At 38.5% G+C, this 20885-nt stretch overlaps 2 protein-coding genes and 1 pseudogene across 4 annotated transcripts in view; 1 reads left to right on the forward strand and 2 right to left on the reverse strand.

Annotated features, from left to right (window-relative positions):
* Positions 1-1703: 1703 nt before the first annotated feature.
* npffr1l1 (neuropeptide FF receptor 1 like 1) lies at positions 1704-5485 on the reverse strand (the record flags this gene model as incomplete). Its single annotated transcript, XM_079410239.1, has 3 exons — positions 1704-2514; positions 3836-3935; positions 5212-5485. 3 exons carry the CDS (start codon positions 5483-5485, stop codon positions 1704-1706), a joined length of 1185 nt encoding a protein of 394 aa, XP_079266365.1.
* A 2707-nt stretch (positions 5486-8192) lies between these two features.
* LOC306866242 (regulator of G-protein signaling 17-like) lies at positions 8193-8665 on the reverse strand (annotated as a pseudogene). Its single transcript has one exon. The product of its transcript is annotated as a regulator of G-protein signaling 17-like (transcript).
* A 2480-nt stretch (positions 8666-11145) lies between these two features.
* Positions 11146-20885, forward strand: part of antxr1b (ANTXR cell adhesion molecule 1b) — a 28756-nt gene continuing 19016 nt past the window's right edge. The window contains exons 1-7 of one of the 2 annotated variants that reach the window (XM_079410256.1): positions 11146-11727; positions 18192-18263; positions 18646-18717; positions 19059-19140; positions 19229-19262; positions 20319-20398; positions 20688-20756. In XM_079410256.1, coding sequence (XP_079266382.1) covers positions 11573-11727; positions 18192-18263; positions 18646-18717; positions 19059-19140; positions 19229-19262; positions 20319-20398; positions 20688-20756 — 564 coding nt within the window. In that variant the 5' untranslated portion in view covers positions 11146-11572. The remainder of the gene's footprint in view (positions 11728-18191; positions 18264-18645; positions 18718-19058; positions 19141-19228; positions 19263-20318; positions 20399-20687; positions 20757-20885) is intronic. The other variant, XM_079410255.1, reaches the window with a different exon arrangement.

Consider the following 20885-nt stretch of genomic DNA (forward strand, 5'->3'; position numbering starts at 1 on the left):
GTGTTTTCTTTAACCATATTTCGAATTACACATTGCATTGTGTAAAGCTTTAGGGTTGAAGGAAATGTCTGTAAACTTAAAGGAAAATATAGTGGTAATTTTCTGTCAGGCTATTTTTCTTACAGTGAAGGTGTTAATAAAACCGACTGTGGGCTGCTTTTGTATATAAAATGTGATTCAGGCACTGTTTTTGGAAAGTCGTTACCTTTAACCAAAACATTCTACAGTAACTCCATATTTTATTTTTAATAGCTCTCTCTAAATATCTTGACACATGTTTTGACTTGTTCAAGAAAATGAATTGCTGGTCGTTAAGATCCTTACCTATTAACTGAGTGTGTTCCATTAGAATCTCTCTATCATGTCTATATGTCGAAGCTTCAGCCTGAGGGTGTAGAGCTCAAAAATTACAGTAATTTAGAGTGCACCACAACATCTTTCCAGACCTAATTTCAAATAATTTTGGTTGTGCTAAATCCACTTTTAAAATGCAAACCAAAAAACATGCTTAAATAAAAAGTCATTTTTTTCAGCACCTTTATTGGTAATATGCATCCCTTGGGGGTAAATAAATTATACAAAGTTGTATAGTTTGAAGGGGTACTGACCCAGACTGCTTTTGTGAGATTCTAATTGAAACAAAGAATCTTTGGGCCTGTATCTAGCAGTTTATTGTGAATGGCCATCTGAAGAGGTTATTTCTGTTTGGAACAACCCTATACAAGATGACATGACATGCTGTCTAAATTACACGCTTAAGAATGAAAATGGATGCTTGAATTTGGATGGTGTGAATTTATTAAAAAAACAGAAGCAATGAGATTATATTTTTGTAATTGATAAATTTCCCATAAAAAACGTGGACATGATAAACACTTTAGGGGTCACATTTCACAAATCACTTTATTTTCCAGTCAGGTAACGTTTTTTCTTCAGCTCTAATTCCTAGAACTTGTATAAAGGTGTGCATTACTCATGAAAACAAATCAGCAAACTAACATCTGGTGCTTTCAAAAGGTCATAAAACTTTTTGAAGTGAATTTTAAACGAGGACAACAAGAACTGAACTGACACTATAAGAATTCGGTTCATATAAGAATAATGGCATGCTGTTACCACACATAAAATTATATGTAAACATTTTTTCTGTGCATTTCCCTTCAAAGCATCACTTCAATCTATAGTAATGGACACAATATACCTTCCACATATCCACACATAATCATGTACATGAAAGTTTGCTGCCCTTCTGTTTTCACTGGTGTCTTTACACTTTACTGGCCACAAAAGCACACGGTTGATCAGAAACACACAAGTTATTACAATAAAAAGGTAAAATGAAGGTAAAGTCATGAATAAATATCTGTATTTACAACATTCTTTTTAATGGATATAATAAATATAACAATTTCATGTTTGTGCACAGAATGTTGATTGCTCTTGCTGTTTTGATTTTATTCATTCCCAGTGTGATACATCCTGTTCTCTGTGTCTGAAATAAGGAAAAGACTATCCTTAAACAAGGAATGCCAGTGTCCAGTGGTAAAATCTCAATTAAACAACTAAATGAGACGGTCTACTCTTGAATATGCTGAATTTGGTTGAAGGCCCTGAAATACTTCAAGCAATATCAAAGAATGAACTGGTTCAAACTGGGAATGCTATAGCTTTCTCCTGGTATATAAACTCCTCGATTGCACCATTCACTCCATCCAGGCTCCAATAACTCTGTGGGAATCAATAATTCCATTCTGGTCCTCAAGGAGAATTCCCTGAATACCATGACCTATCTCCTGCGGCATTACAGTGATGCAGCGCTCTTTCCTCCTGCTGGTATCACCATGGTTCCCGTCAGATACTCTGTTGGGAGGCAGAAGAACAAACTGTGTGTGACACATCTCCAACACTAAAGATCTGCAGGAGCCACAGGCCACAGCAGTCTGGAAGCCCCTTCGGAAGTTCTCGTTGAAGAAGCCGTAGATGATCGGATTAACACCACTGTTCAAGAATGCCAGCCAATGAGCTACGGGAAAAAGATAGCTGCTCAAGAAGTCAATCTGATGGCGGTCCAGATCCTGATAGTCCGTGAGAAGCATCAAAGTCCAAAGCGGAAGCCAGGAGACCATAAAGAGAATGGCAATCATGACGAGCATCTTGATGATTTTCATTCGCCTCTTGGATCGGACTTGATTCTCACGTAGGTTGTTGGACAGTTTGGCAGCGATGCAGGTGTATAGAATGCTTATGAGACACAGCGGGGCCAGGTACACCTGGATGAAGATGACCAAGGTGTAGAGTCGCCGCATGTCTGCTCTGGGCCAGTCCTCGAAACATACAAATAGAGGATAGATCTGGTTGTCCTGGACCATGTACATGTCATCCAGGTGAATGACCGTCAGGGTTGCCGCAGAAGGAAAAATGATGGCAAAAGAGAGAAGCCAAATGAAGATGATGGCGAAGAGTGCAGTGACAGGCCTCAGGCGGTGATGGAAAGGGTAAACAATTCCCATAAACCTATCGAGAGACGAGCGTAATGCTTAAATACTACATTCAAGAGAGGGATATTATTGTTAAATAAAAATAAAAACATTTTTGTTCATTTAAAAGTTGGAATAAAATATGAATTAGATTAAAAATGTACACTAAATTAATAACTGAAAGTTGTTTAAATTGAAACACTAAAATTACTAAAAATGTAACTAAAACTAAAATAAATAAAATTTAAATAGTCATATAAAAAAAGCTTAGAACAAAATCACTGATTATAAAAAATTCAATTAATGTCAACATAATAAAATATAGTAATAGTATAAAATAAAATAACACCATTCAATATGCAGTTTAAATTTCATTTGATTAACAATGGCATATTGACTGAAGAATTGGCTTCACACCAGATCTAAACAGCCGAACATGTATACCAATATTTAACTGTTCAAAAATCAAATTACTATTTTCTAATGGAGCGATATTCATAACAAATATAAATTTGTGCACTTCTGTAATATTTTGTAGGGAAGAAATATCATTATTCATGAACAACTGGAAAAATTATTTACTGCAAATTTGGATATCGCTGTGGACAATGAAGAGAGGCCTTGAGGTCAAAAGGGTTGAAAACCACTGCTTACACATTTTGAGGTGTGTTTACATCATATTTTCTTTGGCCATGTCTGATCTCATCCGATGCATCTAGTGTGCCAGATCTGCCAGCGGTGCCGTCTGAGAAAAAGTTGGTTATTTCTGACCTTGCCTCTAAATTCAATTATAAAAATCATTCTTTGCCTTTCATTGTAAGTTTTTATTAAGTGATAGATTCAAAATGCAGGCACTCAGCTTCTTAGGTGTTTGTCAATCTTTCAGTATTCACACTAAAGAGGAAAAAAGTATGACATTCAAAACACATGTACAGTAGCTGACACAATGAGTTACAGTTTATGGGACCCTTGATCATTGAGCTTGAAAAAAGTAAATTCACAGCTCTGACTTCTTTGATGCGATCAGATGATTTTATAGTTTTACATCTCCACACATCACCATCTTCAAAATATCAGCAGGGACTTTCCAACAAATCAACAGCAGTCCTATAAACCAACAGCAAGATTGGAATCATCAAGAAATACTTTTTGAGGTTGGCCATTTTCCACTAGCAGTGTTTTGTATTCCCTGAGTGCGCGCATTACAATAAATTATATGCCGCGATCTTCCATGATTTTTAACTCTACAAAGCACCATAGCCTTTCTCATTTCTCTGTCTGTCTGTGTGTGTGTGTGTGTGTGTGTGTGTGTGTGTGTGTGTGGAAAGGTTCATTTATTATAAGTCACTAATCATTACCTGTCCACTGCTATAGCAACCAGGGTGAAGACAGAAGCAGACACTGACATGCCTTGGATCATGTTGCTCGTAGTGCAGGTGATCTGACTAAAAGGCCAACCTGTGGAGAAATCAAGGAAAGAAATCAGAATGCAGTGAAGCTGCTCCATCTAATATTTTTCATACTGGATATTTTTCCTCTTTGAAAAGTCAATAGAAACAGTGCTCTGACCACTGTAATCAATCCCCTGATATTTTTTCTTTGGAAAGTCATAGGATGACTTAGTTATGTAAGATATGGGAGTATCAATGCTTGAACATCACATCCTTTGTTTTCCTGTGATGTTCTGCAAAACAATAAGCTTTAAAACACTTCTTACGCTTTCTTACTGCTCAAAATTACATCACTTAACGTGAGACGTTTTCCCCCACCCTGTAGTTGATTTTATCATGTGCTATTGGATCAGATGGGAAAACATATATCTGCAGTAATTTCCGTTCACCTCTATAGAAGACTACGGTGACTTCTGCTTACAGCAGGTGAAGCTAGTATTGAACGCGGCACCATTTTTCTCAGTAAATATATTTCTAAAGGTGCTGTTGACATGAAATTTTCACCAGATGTCGGTAACATACGAACACATACAAAGAAAACAAAATAAATAAGTTCAGAAATTAAGTTGTGTAATAAAATGACACAAACGCATGAAAAAAGGGAGGTGCAAGAAGGCATAGAAACGCCAATCAGTGATTAGAAAGCAATTCTGGCCCTTGTCAGTGGAAATTAATATTAGCTGGTTCAGTCCCAACACCTACCAGTATGATGAAACAAGGGTTGACATTTCAGCAAGACCATAATCCCAAACACAAAGCCAAGGTAACTCTCAATTTTTCTTTCAGAGAAAGAAAATAAAGCTGCTAGAATGGCCCAGCCAATCACCTGACTTGAATCCAATTAAAAACTCTATGGAAGTTCATAGAAGAGGCCCATAGAACCTTCAGTACTTTAAGACCGTTTGTGTTTGTGTAGAAGAATGAGCCAAAAATCACACCTGAGCAATGCATGCAACTAGTTTTTCCATAAAGGAGGCATCTTGAAGCTGTCCTTACCAAAAAGGCTTTTGTACAAAGTGTTAAACAAATTTCAGTAAGCGTGTTCAATACTTTTTCCCCGTGTCATTCCATTTCATTACACATAACTTAATTTCTGAACTTATTTGTTTTCTTTTCTTTTCTTTTCTTTGTATGTGTTGATTACTTGGGTTGTTACCGACATCTGGTGACAATTTCATGTCAACAGCACCTTTAGAAATATATTTACTGGGAAAACCGGTGACGTGTTCGATACTTATTTTAACAGCTGTATATGGTAATGATGATGATGATGGCCCACTGACCTGAGATAAGGCTATCAATCAGAGTGGTGGGCACACAGAAGATGCCCACCAGCAGGTCACTAATGGCCAGGTTCAGGATGAAGAGATTAGTGACTGAGCGCATGTGGCGGTTCTTGATGACCACCAGGCAGACGAGTCCGTTCCCCACCACACACAGCAGCAGCACCAGCAGGTAGGAGAGGATGTAGCTGACCGTAATCCCTGCCGAGTGGATGTAATACGGCAGAAGCGTGCAGTTGTCCGAAGTGAGGTTGGCAGCATTATTCAGGGTCATTTTGGATCCTAGAGTGCCCCTATTATGGATAATGAAAGGTTCATATTTTGGGAGTCCCCAAGAACAGGTTGACATGCATGCAAGGTCAAAAAACACTTTCCTTGCCTTATGATATGCATTTATTTTTTACCTTACTTGCTCAACGACGGGGAAACGGCTATTTTGCTGCTCCAAAAGCGGCACCTAGTAACAAAGAATGAATTTGCATTTCCATTCCAACCCAAAAAGACCAACAAGTGGGCAGGGAATATGCTAATGTTTCATCTCTTTTGAGAAACAACTTCATACATGGTGTGCTTTCAGATTTTAACTTTGCATGATGTTTTCATTCACTTAGAGCGGTGTAATTTTCAAAGATCCATAATAGGGGCACTTTAAAAAGAGAAATGACAATCCATTCTGGTACCTGAAACTTGAAACACAAGATGCACAGAAATATTAAAAGAAAGCCAACAATTTACTAAGATATCTGACTGATGAAAATCTCAACTAAAGCAAAAAGGACTTTCTTGTTTTAAAAAATGAGATTGTTGCAGGTTACTCAATTACTTAGTCAAATCATTTTAGCAGGAAAAAGACACTGATTAATGAGCTTGTGCTAGTTTAAACTATTGGAATTGTAAAATAATGAAAATTATAGGCTAGATTTGTATGAACGTAACATTGAAATAATGCAGTTCTTTTCAGTTGTATATAGGATTTAATAACTAGGCTACATAAAGTCATAAAACAATATTAAATTCGTTTTCACTGTTGTACATTTTGAGAATTATTCAGTACAAACACTAAACTTAATCAGCTCATCATCTACAGAATATGTCACTATATTTAACAAAATTAATTTAACACCAGTTTAAGAATACCTGTTTGAGCAATTGATGTGTGTCCTGAAGAAGGTAGATCTACTTTTAACTATTTTGTAATAATAGTTTTAACTATTTTGACCGGTACATTAAAGGCTTTTTATCTTACCGCGTGAGTTCCATGGAAGTATTTAGTCTATATAATGTCACTATATTTTTCGTATTTTTTAAAAAAAAGTTTCTAAACACTATTAGAAGAGTCTTAGAACATATATTAAAAAGAAAAAAATTACATCTGTCAAAAAGAGAATAGGATCACTCACCTGTGGATTCTAACACGTGAAATACTAGTGTATGTATATCCACTTTGTCTGATGAGCAGGTTGTTGTCTTCTGTGCCCCGGCTGCAATGCGCAACTGGTTCTATGCCTTTTCGCAGGGCTCCGCATGGAAGGCGGACAGGACCAAACACGTGAAATTTGACGCGACGTGACAACACGCACAGCAGCCAATAAAAGTGCGGTATTTATTCTAGACAATATTTGCATGTGCGAGGAGATGGTATGTCGGTGTAGGCTAGGTGTACAAACATGTCATTCATGAAGGATTTTATATGGTAAACTGGTATGCACATATGCAAACATCAGAGGCTATAATTCTTCATAAGGCATAATGCATTGGGAAACATGTTCAAATTCGTTGTCCTATTAGGGTTAAACGGTGTCTTTCCACATAAAAAAGAAACGCGGCGAAAACACTTGACCTGCCCATTCAGTCCTGTAAACGAACTTGTCTTGTCCTCCAAGGAGGCTCAAACCCGAGGCTTGGCTCGAGCTCCGAGTGAGAACCCCCCACCCCCCCCACCCCCCTCCCCCCCTCTGTGATTGATTTTTTTACAGTCTATGGATTGTACACTGACATTTTTTAAAAAAGGTAAGTGGTCACAAACCATTTTAAACTACATTTAATAAAAAAAATTAAAAAAAAAAAAATAATAAAAAAAAAAAAAAAAAATTATATATAGAGAGAGAGAGAGAGAGAGAGAGAGAGAGAGAGAGAGAGAGAGAGAGAGAGAGAGAGAGAGAGAAAGTTAGTCAACTAAATTTGTTTATTTAAATGTAGCTAAAATAAATTGATTGCAATCACTTATCTTAAAAAAAATTGAGTAAATTCAATGAATCATTAAATTCAGTGTTATAGGCCTAGAAGGAAAAAGAAAGGGAAAAGAGAAAGAGAAAAGTGAGGAGAAGGATGGATGCCGGAAGAATTGTCGCTGGGACGGTGCAGCGACTGCTGTTTAGCTACACTCGTAGTGATGATTGACAGAATTGAAAGATTAGGCTACTATACCGAACCTCAGTTTGAAACGTCATTTAAATGGTTTAAGGACTATAGGCCCCGTCCGCTTTCCATAGCTCCGCAAACAATCATGTAAAACCCAGTAAATCTTGAGATTGTGACATAGCCTATAAAATATTTGAAAATAGCATTTGTATAAAACTAAATAGAACAATCGCTTAAATATTTTATTTTCTAATTTCATTTCTATTAAACATGGAACTTTACTTTCATAAGGGCTTGTAGTGTATGCTCATTTTGTAAATGTAAACTATTATTTTTAAATTTTACACAACCGCATACTGGGTGCTTAAATTCAAATGTAGCCTAAATGGTCACATTTTAGACAATCAGGCTATTTTTGGCTAATCTTGGCTTTTTCTCTAAAAATTGCGAGATATAATCTCGTAATTGCCAGATATTAAATCACAATTGCGTGATATAGGCCTAAAGTCGCAATTCTGAGAGAAAAAAAAAGAAAAAAAAGTCATATATCAAAAAAGGTTTATATCAAAGAGAGGGAGCGAGGGTATTGTAAGATTATATCAATGTCGATGCATTGTGCTTTAGCAGTTAAGAAGATAAACAGCCGAGTTGAGAAATCGGGGAAAGGGGTCTCTGCGCATGAGGTCGTAGATCGGAAGCTGGGCCTCCTCATACATCATACTGCTGGGTTCTGCCAGGCTTTGCCTGATGCTTTCCCTCACGCGTGAATCCAGGCTGACCTCTTTTAGCGAACAAATGGAGATGTAATCTCGATAAATGATGCAGGCTTTTTCAGCAATAACTGATGGGTTGGGTGTCTTTCTTCAGTTCCTCACAGGCGATCCAACATAAGGTTTTCGTCGCTAGACCGCAAGAACTGATCTTCTGTTGCTTCTATGCTTTTCATCTTTGTACAGGTTTGCCTCTCTGAACCTCTCCTTCGGTCTTCTTTCCAGAGGCATTTGCAGCATCCACACCAGCACAGAAAACAGGTGGGCTTCGGCTGACCAGGCTGCTGTGGCAGTCCTTCACGTGCCTGATGCCTCTTCCACATTTCAACTCCACACACTCTCTGAGAAATACAAGTTGGCAGCGATCCATTCGAAATCAGGTATTTAAAAACGTTACGATTTGTAACAGATACGTAAACTGATTTGCTACTGCCACAATCTGAAAAGTGAAATTCCTGGATTCGTCATCACAACCTAATTTCGTAACGTTTTCAGTTATTAGTAATTGCGACGTCGTGGTTCAAATGTTGTGTGTTGGTAGGCTAACAGTCAGTGGTATTTTGTTATTTTTTTTAGGCGGACAATTTTTCTTCATTTGCATAAACTAATTTAAAGGCTAATATTTCAACAGAAGTGAATAAAGAATGGACACTGTAATTCAGTTCATTTAATAAAAAAAAAAAAAAAAAGTTAAAATATTAAACAAATAGTTGGGCCTATATTAAAACAGAAAGAGCAATCACATGGCCAAACATATTTAGTCTTAAACTGTAGACTCACCTTAAAATCATAGACTTTCTTTGACAGATCATCAATCCTCCGGTTTTAAGAAGTCACTGTAACATGGCGAACGAGACGGGAGGCGTGCGGATCCATGTGCAAGCTTTTATTAATAGACATGGTCAAAAACACAGGCAGGGTCGAACAATGGCAAACAGTTAAGTACTCAAGTAAACGGGTGTGGTCGTCGATCGGTGAACAATATCCAGAGGGCTTGACAAGAGAGGTAATCCAGGTACACGAGCAATGGGCCAGGCAGGGGGCAAACAGAGTCCAAATGGAAGGCAAAGGATTAATCCAAGATACAAGGCAGAAGATCAGGAGCCAGACAACAAGGCAACACCAAAAGACTAGACTTAAACTAAAATAAGTAACAGAAACTAGGAATGGCTCCGTAAAGCAGCTAACACACAGAGAGTGATAAATACAGGAGACTGAACACAAAACAAACACGGAAAGGCTTGGTACGTAGTTAACACTAGGAGAGTGCTAAACGCTAGACCAGTGCTTCCCAAACCTGTCCTGAAGGACCCCTAGCCCTGCGCATTTTGTATGTCTCCCTTATCTAACAGACCTGATTCAACTCATCAGCTCATTAGTAGAGGCTGCAAGACATGAATTGGGTGTTTCTGATAAGGGAGGCATACAAAATGTGCAGGGCAGGGGGTCCTCCAGGACAGGTTTGGGAAGCACTGCACTAGACAATACTCAGCGATCTGTGAAAGGAAGTCCATGGCTGTATCCGAAATCGCCCCCTATACCCTCATTCACTATTCCCTACATTAGTCCACTCATATAGTTCACTTGAAGGAGTGAATGAAAACGAGTGAGTGAATTCAGACACTAAGTGCACCGGAAGGACTGCCGCTTTTGCATAGTTTGCTTCCTGTTAAATAATAATTTGATACGGGCAGCTCCAATAGTAAGATTGAAGGATTTATCTAGAACTCCGTCACGGAAATTATGTATAAACCCTAATAGTCAATTTACAATTAATTTGTACCTGTGTTGTATTACGCCGTGGACGAGCGCTTCTAAAATGAATGGATGGATGATTCAGCTGTGGGCGCCATCTTCTGGTGAGACGCAGGAATTCATTCGGCGCGCGACTCTCTCAGTGCATTCTGGGGATTCTCTAGCCGTTGAGTGTACATCGCTTGTACACTCGTTTTTGCGGTGCATTGTGGGATTGAATGAGTGCACTCGAGAACATCCACTATGGTTTCGAACACCACTTAAAATGGCTGTCCCCTCAAAAAGTGCACTATAGGGGGCGATTTCGGATACAGCCCATGGCTTAAGTATGGTGTGTGATTGTGTGATAATTCTCAGGTGTGAGCGTGTGATCATGAAATGCCTGTGTGATCAATGCATTCAGCTGTGTCTGTGCAATCAGTGCAATCAGCTGTGTGTGTGTGTGTGTGTGTGTGTGTGTGTGTGTGTGTGTGTGTCGTCAGTGCAATGGATGATGGGAAATGCAGTCCAGTGTGATGTGTGGTGTGAGAGTCAATATGATGGAGAGGCGACCTCTTGTGGCAGTCGGACGGAAGACCATGAACTGGATTCGTGACAGTCACGCAAGACATTGCAATGTTTTTTATTCATTGAAGAACCGGTTCATAAGAGTCATTCATTCAGAATTCTTAATTTATTTCTTTTAAGGAAATAAAAAAATAATGTTTTTTTTTTTAAATATTTGTTTATATATATATTTTTTAAATAAACAATAACAAAGTTTATTTTATTTTAATAAAAAAAATGTATAGGCTACCTTTTCTTCCTGCAAGAAAATAAGGATAACAGGAATAAACAATCCTCTGTCACCAATGAATTTATAAAAGTCACCACACTGTGGCAGTAGAGAAGCAAAATACCCTCAACAAAAAGCCCTTTTGGGGAAAGAGGATAGAGCAACAAAGAGACAGGGAGAGAGGAGAGAGAGAGAGAGAGAGAGAGAGAGAGAGAGAGAGAGAGAGAGAGAGAGAGAGAGACTGTTTTGAATGTTTTTCCAAAAAGTATTCATGTCACTCCCCCTTCCTATTCAAGATATACCTCCATTTACCAGACAACACCAGAGAGAGTAAACTTATTTGATGAAGTTTTCAAACTAACTCATGTCACGTATAACACATGCCTCAAGGGCATGCTGAGGGCCAGCACCTTTAAAAGCCTGAAACACATCTGTGGCAACAGCACAGCTGTATTTGAGCTATCTGAGCGTGTGTCTTTTGAGAGAGAGCGATTCAGGCCAGTCTGACTGGAGCTCCTCAGGATCTGACTGCAGCTCTGGGACTCTGCCACAGACATGTACTGAGACCAGACCTGCTCCAAACTGGATGGATCAGAGACTACAGCAATAACCGTCTCCACCAAAGTTGGATGTTTTGCTTTGAGGCTTTGCTGGGAAGTGCCACTGACTTGTGCAAGGTTGCAATTACCAGACCAGAATAATGGCCATGGACTGGCTTGGAGGTGGAAGGCTGCTTATTGGCTTATTTGTGATGCTTATTCTGAGGCTCAGCTGCTGTGCTGGACAGAGCTATGAACGCTGGGAGGCCGGGTCCTCATGCTACGGAGGGTTTGACCTCTACTTTGTGCTGGACAAGTGAGTTTTTTTTCATTATACCATAAGCTTTGAGAGTGTCTTGTGAAAATGACACCTGAGAGTCTGTTGCTGGTTAGGTGACCAATTCAAGCAGGCAATCAGCTATTAGGTCTCCAAAGAGACACATCAGCCAGAGATTTGCCTATGTGGAGTATCATTAGTCTCTCATGCTCTTGTGGCTGCAAATCATGTGTGAAACAAGAGGTTTGAATGTGCCCATATATCTTGGAAATGTATCATTTACATTTATATTCTCTGCGGTATATTGTAGGTGTCTCAAAAGGTCAGCTCCTGAATCACCTTGGCAGTTTTGTCAAAAAGCATGAAAACATACACATGGTCAGTTCATCATCTCTATCTGTCACTTGTACTGAAGTGTACACTTATAGTATACTAAATTATACAAGCTCCACACATGTAGACAAAATCCTCAAACACAGAATTGTACTTGCTTTTCTATTACATTTTTAATAGCTGTGTGGATGCATATGGAACCATTTTCCATAAAAATAGTAACTATGAGGACAACAGCCCACCTCCAGAAAGCACAAAGAGCTTGGCAAAGAAAGAAAGAATAGAGAAAATCAGCCTACACTCTTGAGGTTTTTTTTTTAAAGACTGTTGAAATAGACTCTTGAATGATGGTTGTGGGATATTTGGGGTTTAAAGGGTTACTTTCCTTTGTCTAGCTTTATTTCTAAGGTTGTGCCCTGGGTTTGGTTGCATATTATAATTAATATATTCAGTTCAAGAACAAATACAACAGTTTCAGGTTATTTTAGGGTCATTGTTCCATAGGAAAGCCTACTGACGATATAGGTGAAGGTGAGGGTATCTGAATGTAGCGTTCAGGGGTGTTTGGGTTCCTCATGTGCTGAACCTTTTCACCAGCAGGGCCAGATGTTCCAAAGCCTCAGAGCTGTTTTGAAGCAGAGTTCGTATCTGAGCACAAATTATATGGGAATGCGAAAGAGACAGAGGGGAATGAGAAAGACACAGAGAATGTATGCAATTCTAATATTCTTCATTTTAAAACACAGATAAACTCAGAGAAAAGACATGAGAACAATGCAAACCCTGTGATTGAATTTAGAGTGGATTAAAAAAATAATAATATGCAGGCAAAATCTTTGGATTATGACAGAATAAATCAATCCTTTTGCAGTGTAGGACAACAAGGAAAAGTCTTTTCAGAAATGGTTGTAGGATTAGATCATAGCAAAGACTTGGCTCACGATGCAAGTTTCATTTTCCTGTTGAAAGTGTAGAGACAGGCACAATGCTGATACATTGCAAGGTCTATGCGATCAATATCTGCCATTTTCAACCATTCATCTCAGAATATCACAGAAAATAATATCACTATCAGTATGAGTAGCATGTTTGTCTGTCAGTCATACTACAATTCTTGATAAACACACAAACAAAATCTGATTTTCTCATTTTCAAAGCCGGCTATAATTCTTCATCTTCTCATGGATCTAAATATCAACATGTCTGCTAGTTCATTTTGTTTAGGGAAAAGCTGGAGTCTTGAGCTCGAGACCTTTCAAGACCACATAAAATCTTTGGTCTGAGTGTCATTACTCAGTGTCTTGGCCTAGATTTGGGTCTCAAGTTTTGGTCTTGGTCTCGGCTTCTGGTCTCAGACAATGATAATTACCTCAACCACAAATCGGCAAGTGGTTCAACATTTGAAATAAATTCAGAATTTACACATTTTTCATCTCATTAAAATGGACAGAGCTTTTGTACCAACAGAAAACCCCCTGAGACCCAGATGGTCTGGATCTGGGCCTCAAGGGCCTCACTCTCAGTTCCCTCGTGTCAAAATGCTATAATAAATTGATTTTAAATCAATTCAATCTTTTAAATAAATTCAATTTTATTTTATTTTCCAGTTCACTGAAATGCATGGCCTTGCATGGTTCTTCAATTATATATTTGATCTGAATTCAAGAATTGAGAAGTTTAGACTTGGTCGCAGTCGTGAATGGTCTGGTCTTGGCTCCATATCTACATTTTAAATATATATACGCACACACATATATATATAAATATATGAAATAACTGGATTTAAAATAGAACAGCCAGTAGAATTAGAGACAATAATAGCCCGTCCACATTCAAAAAAAAAGGTTTACCAACATCTGTTGAATTGATCGAGACTGAATTAGCAGCACTGGTGTGTTTGTGGGGGTGGATGTGTGCAGAGGAAAGCTTATACTGCTTTTGGATGGCTTCTACGTCACTTACGTAAGCTTAAAATTCTTTTTTGATTTGTCTCCACCGCAACTGCCCAGCCAGATGAGCTATTACACAAGCTGAGCCATTAAAGCAGCCCACTTAAGAAAGAGTTAGCGACTAGATGCTCAGATACCATTCTCTGTGTCAGAAGCTATCATTTTTAAGACTGTTGTGGACAATGACATGCTGCCATGCCAATCTGAAATGAATCTTGAGATAATCCCTAAATAGTCAAGAGGGTTAATATTAGTGAAAAATCACCACTACAACATATTAGCAGCCTAAATCCTTTTGTGGATTTAAACCATAATGCGAACTTCTAAATGTTTTCCAAAGAGTTTTTTTTTTTTCCACTAAAAGTAGGGTTGGTATGTTGCGGTGGCAGATAATGTCTCAGTCTGCAGTCATAAATATCACACCTTCTGCTGTTAGATAATCGATGCAGACCTTATTTCCGCTGAGATTTCACATAGACCTGTGATGCACACTCCCAATGTGTCAATGTGGCATTTTTAACAAAATGACACCTAGAAGATGGGATTCGCCAGCATCACCTCTTGCAATGAAAAACAGTACAAAATTCATCATATGTGAACTTTCAATGCATCCAGGTTGTTGATTTTCTATTTTTCTTTTGTGTGTGTGTGTGAGATAAAAATAACTGACTTAAAACCATTTTTAACTGGTGAAAATACTAGTGTTCTAATAATTTTGGCCACCACTGCATGTATGTATATATGAAGCACTATGTGTGAAGCACTGGCTGTTGTCATACTCCTTGTGCATACAAAAACCTCACTGGAATATTACAATTAATGGCAAAATAAATGTTTGGAAATGTAAACTGATATTTCCTACTGACACAGCAAAAGAGAAATAACTGACTTAAAACCATTTTCTAACTGGTGAAAATACCAGTGTTCTAATAATTTTGACCACCACTGTGTGTGTGTGTGTGTGTGTGTGTGTGTGTAGTCTTGGCCAAAAATATCAGCACCCTTGGTAAATATGATCAAAGGTGAAAATACTAGTGTTCTAATAATTTTGGCCACCACTGCATGTATGTATATATGAAGCACTATGTGAAAATTAATATGCATTGTTAATCCTTTTGATCTTTTATTAAAAAAATTCACAAATATCAACCTTTCATTAGATAATAAGAATTTAAAATGGGGGGAAATATCATTATGAAATAAATGTTTTTCTCTAATACACATTGGCCACAATTAACGGCACCCTTTTATTCAATACCTTTTGAAACCTCCATTTGCCAGTTTAACAGCTCTAAATTTCCTCCTATAATGCCTGATGAGGTTAGAGAACACCTGACAAGAGATCAGAGACCATTCTTTCATCCAGAATCACTCCAGATCCTTTAGATTCACAGCTCCATGTTGGTGCTTCTTCTCTTCAGTTCACTTCACTCATTTTCTACAGGGTTCAGGTCAGAGGACTAGAATGGCCATAGCAGAAGCTTGGTTTTGTGCTCAGAGACCCATTTTTGTGTTGTTTTTGAAGTTTGTGTTTGGATTATTGTACGGTTGGAAGATCCAAACATGGCCCATTATAAGATTTCTAACAGACTCAGTCACTTATTGATTTTTTATCTGTTGGTATTTGATAAAATCCATGATGCCATGTGTCTAAACAAGATGTCCAGGACCTCCAGCAGAAATATAGGCCCACAACATCAAAAATACAGCAGTATATTTCAGTGTACACATGGGGTACTTTTTATCCCTGTGTTCACCAAACCCAGTGAGTGTTTGCTGCTAAAAAGCCCATTATTTTAGTTTCATCTGAACATAGAAGCCAGTCCCATTTGAATTTCCAGTCGTGTCTGATAACTGAATATCCTGGAGTTTGTTTTTGGATGAGCTAGGAGAATTTTTCCAATGTGGTGATGTAGGTGCTGTTTGACAAATTTATTTTTAAAAGGTTTTCTGACCCCAAGACTTTTCTGCAATTCTCCAGCTGTGGTCCTTGGAGAGTCTTTAGCCACTCAAACTCTCCTCCTATATAGACACACGTCCTCTTCCAGACAGTTTCATAACATTTTATGTTGAATGGAAATTTTTAGTTATTGCCTTGATGGTGGAAATGGGAATTTTCACTGCTCTAGCTCTTTTCTTAAAGCCACTTCACTAATTTGTGAAGCTCAATTATCTTTTGCTGCACATCAGAAATATATTCTTTGGTTTTTCTCATTGTGATGGATGATTAAGGGAATTTGGGCTTTGTTTTCCCTCCTATTTATATTTCTGTGAAACAGGAAGCCATGACTGGATAATTTCATGTTCATAATCACCCTGGAGTGCTCAAAATTGTGAATATGAATGGGAATATACTTCAGAGATAGTTTACTCATAAGAATTTCTAGGGGTGCCAATAATTGTGTCCAATGTGTATTTGAGAAAAACATTTATTTCATAATGATTATTTATTGGTGATGATCGCTAAATAAAACGGAAAAAGAAGACTGTTCTCGTGAGGGCAGATCATAATTTCTTATATAATGATATTTTCCCCCATTTTAAATTGTTATTATCCAATGAAAGGCTAGATTTGTGTGATTAACAATGCATATTAATTTTCACAGTCTTCGTTGATCATATTTACCAAGGGTGCCGATATTTTTGGCCATGACTGTATGTATGTATATATATACAGGTCCTTTTCAAAAAATTAGCATATCATGAAAAGGTTCTCTAAACGAGCTATTAACCTAATCATCTGAATCAACTAATTAACTCTAAACACCTGCAAAAGATTCCTGAGGCTTTTAAAAACTCCCAGCCTGGTTCATTACTCAAAACCGCAATCATGGGTAAGACTGCCGACCTGACTGCTGTCCAGAAGGCCATCATTGACACCCTCAAGCAAGAGGGTAAGACACAGAAAGAAATTTCTGAATGAATAGGCTGTTCCCAGAGTGCTGTATCAAGGCACCTCAGTGGGAAGTCTGTGGGAAGGAAAAAGTGTGGCAGAAAACGCAGCACAACGAGAAGAGGTGACCGGACCCTGAGGAAGATTGTGGAGAAGGACCGATTCCAGACCTTGGGGGACCTGCGGAAGCAGTGGACTGAGTCTGGAGTAGAAACATCCAGAGCCACCGTGTACAGGCGTGTGCAGTAAATGGGCTACAGGTGCCGCATTCCCCAGGTCAAGCCACTTTTGAACCAGAAACAGCGGCAGAAGCGCCTGACCTGGGCTACAGAGAAGCAGCACTGGACTGTTGCTCAGTGGTCCAAAGTACTTTTTTCGGATGAAAGCAAATTTTGCATGTCATTCGGAAATCAAGGTGCCAGAGTCTGGAGGAAGACTGGGGAGAGGAAAATGCCAAAATGCCTGAAGTCCAGTGTCAAGTACCCACAGTCAGTGATGCTGGTGTTGGTCCACTGTGTTTTATCAAGGGCAGGGTCAATGCAGCTAGCTATCAGGAGATTTTGGAGCACTTCATGCTTCCATCTGCTGAAAAGCTTTATGGAGATGAAGATTTCATTTTTCAGCACGACCTGGCACCTGCCCACAGTGCCAAAACCACTGGTAAATGGTTTACTGACCATGGTATTACTGTGCTCAATTGGCCTGCCAACTCTCCTGACCTGAACCCCATAGAGAATCTGTGGGATATTGTGAAGAGAAAGTTGAGAGACGCAAGACCCAACACTCTGGATGAGCTTAAGGCCGCTATCGAAGCATCCTGGGCCTCCATAACACCTCAGCAGTGCCACAGGCTGATTGCCTCCATGCCACGCCGCATTGAAGCAGTCATTTCTGCAAAAGGATTCCCGACCAAGTATTGAGTGCATAACTGAACATAATTATTTGAAGGTTGACTTTTTTTGTATGAAAAACACTTTTCTTTTATTGGTCGGATGAAATATGCTAATTTTTTGAGATAGGAATTTTGGGTTTTCATGAGCTGTATGCCAAAATGATCAATATTAAAACAATAAAAGGCTTGAACTACTTCAGTTGTGTTGTAATGAATCTAAAATATATGAAAGTCTAATGTTTATCAGTACATTACAGAAAATAATGAACTTTATCACAATATGCTAATTTTTTGAAAAGGACCTATATATAGTTTGATATTTTACCTAATGAAAGGAAACATGTCGCTTTCCTAATACAAATACTGAATTCTAATTCTGAATTCTTAAATGCATTAAATCTATATTGCCTTTGACATAACCTTTGTTCATTCTCAGGTCTGGAAGTGTACAGCACCACTGGAATGAGATCTACTATTTTGTTGATCACCTTGCACACAAGTTCATCAGGTGATTCTGGAAGAAACTCATATTGTGTGGTTTTTATTATTTTCTTGCAGTTAGATTACTGCATTATAATGTATTTAAAAATTCAGTTATGTAACCTAAAGTTTTAGCAAATTGTTCTGTTGTGGTTAAAATTAAATTGTCAAAACACTGTACTCTTTACAGCGGTAAGCAGTTTTAAGTTGCCGGCCACTGTCCAGTAATATGAAATCATGCAATACAAATCTGCAGAGAAGGATGCTAAGGACAAGACAGCTTGTATAGCAGAAATAGCTATAATGGGATCCAATTATTAGACCCAATTAATGTCAAATAGGGGGCAACTGCAATGTGATGGTTTCTAAATAAAAAAAACAAAATCTTACCTATTGTGCTCTGTCTTCAGCCCCCAGCTCCGCATGTCCTTTATTGTCTTTTCAACGGAGGGAAGAATACTGATGAAGCTGACAGAAGACAGGCAAGAGTTCATAACACATGCTGTGCTTTCAAACTGCCAACTCGGACTCAAAAGCTTTCAATTAATTTGATTTCTTTGTACCTGCTGCAAATCTGTCAGCTTTATTTGTAACTTGTGTCTATCCAAAAAAAAAAAAAAAAGAAGAGCAGGAGGCTCTCATTTCCATGCTGGTCCAACCTTTATGCTGGTGACCTTTGCTTTGGTTTGGTTCTGGCTTAGCCGACCAAATAAAAAACAATAAAAAAAGAGAGAATCAATTACATCAATTGTATCTTAACTATATTTCATTATTTAAACAAAAAGCAATACACCATTTCAAAAGGCAAAAATTTAATGTTCAGGGATCTGATTCGTGCTGGACTGGAGGAACTTCAGAGAGTCTTGCCAGGTGGAGATACCTTCATGCACAAAGGTTTTCAGAGGGTAAGAAGTTATTGTTGCCATTGCTTCCAGTAAAGTAGACATAAGAACAAAAGCACTGTTCATTGAAACAAATATTTGTGTTTTTTAGGCAAGCGAGCAGATATACTACGGAACAGGTGACGGTACGTTATATCTCAAATTCTCAAGATGACTTGAGATGATATATGATATTGACCAGACATTTTAAAACTTTAAAATAATTATTTTTAAGCGAAGTATACTATATACCTTTAAACAGCGGTACAACATCTTCAATAGTTAAAATTAAGCCGTGGTCATATTTACGAAATATACAGTAATTTCAATAAACTTCGACACGAGAGGCAACTTCGCTTGAAGCCAAAAGATTTCCACATGCGGATTTGATGCGATACGGCAAGACAAGACAAATCCCTGGCAGTAAACTGCTGTTTCGTTCCATTTATGACTTACTGACACCAAATACAAATAACTTGCAACAGTCGTTTCATCAAAATTTTACTAATGTTACCACAATTTTAGACAAAGTGCGCTAAAATATCGCGATCGCGTACAGCTGCTCACTCGCTCTTTGTAATGGTACAGCGACAAAACGTAGGCTAGGTCTAAGAAAACTACTTTTCTAGTTTCTAAGTTTCTAGTAATACTGAAGGCCTTAATTAGCTGGATCAGGTGTGTTTGAATAGGGCTGGAGCTAAACAGTGCAGAGCTGTTGAGACCAATGCACTATGGCCGGGGTGTCCAAACTCGGTCCCGGGGGGCCAGTGTCCTGCAGAGTTTAGCTCCAACTTGCCACAACACACCTGCCTGGAATTTTCTAGTATGCCTAGTAAGAGCTTGATTAGCTTCAGGTGTGTTTTAATTATGGTTAGAGCTAAACTCTGCAGGACACTGGCCCTCCGGGACCGAGTTTGGACACCCCGGCCATAGTGCATTGGTCTCAACAGCTCTGCACAGTTTAGCTCCAGCCCTATTCAAACACACCTGATCCAGCTAATTAAGGCCTTCAGGGGGCCAGGATCCCCTGCACTATGGGCTTCAAAGCACAATTCAGCTGCACAAAATGAACCTGAAAGTACGTAACAAAATGTTAAAATAAAAATAGCTAAATAAACAAATACACCTTAAAGTCATTGAATAACTCGCATTCGGGACAGTTCTTGGTGGTTTTTATAGTTTCTCTCTTTCTACTCTGTTAGGATACCGCACAGCGAGTGTCATCATTGCTCTGACAGATGGAGAATTGCGCGAGAATGAATTTGACTTGGCAGCCAGAGAGGTGAGACATTAGACCTTGGATTTTTTTTACAGAACTGACATATTTTCCTATTCTTTCTCCCCTGCGCATGAAAAAAAATTACTTCGCACCATCAGGCTTTAGCTCTGACTGTTGGCAAGAACTAATTTATAAATAAACTGAACCTTAGACCTCCAGTCCTTTTTCTCAGACTGTCTCTCTTTTATTATCTAGATCATATTTGCATAGCCTGATATTTCACACGTAATGACTGAATATATGCACCCCCAACACATCGTTTTGAACCCTCTTTGATATGTTTGAATGGCAGGCTGATCGCTCACGTCAGCTGGGAGCTTCTGTGTACTGTGTTGGAGTGAAGGACTTTAATGAAACCCAGGTGAGGTGACAACCGCACACAGGTCAGAATGATTCGGCCCTTCATTGTGAACAGGTCACCATAATCTTGATCTTTCGGTAACTGAAATACAATGTAAGAATGAAAGAATACACACGCATTTTTCATGAT

Source organism: Barbus barbus, assembly GCF_936440315.1.
Source record: "Barbus barbus genome assembly, chromosome: 47".
In the NCBI taxonomy this organism is placed as follows: domain Eukaryota; kingdom Metazoa; phylum Chordata; class Actinopteri; order Cypriniformes; family Cyprinidae; genus Barbus; species Barbus barbus.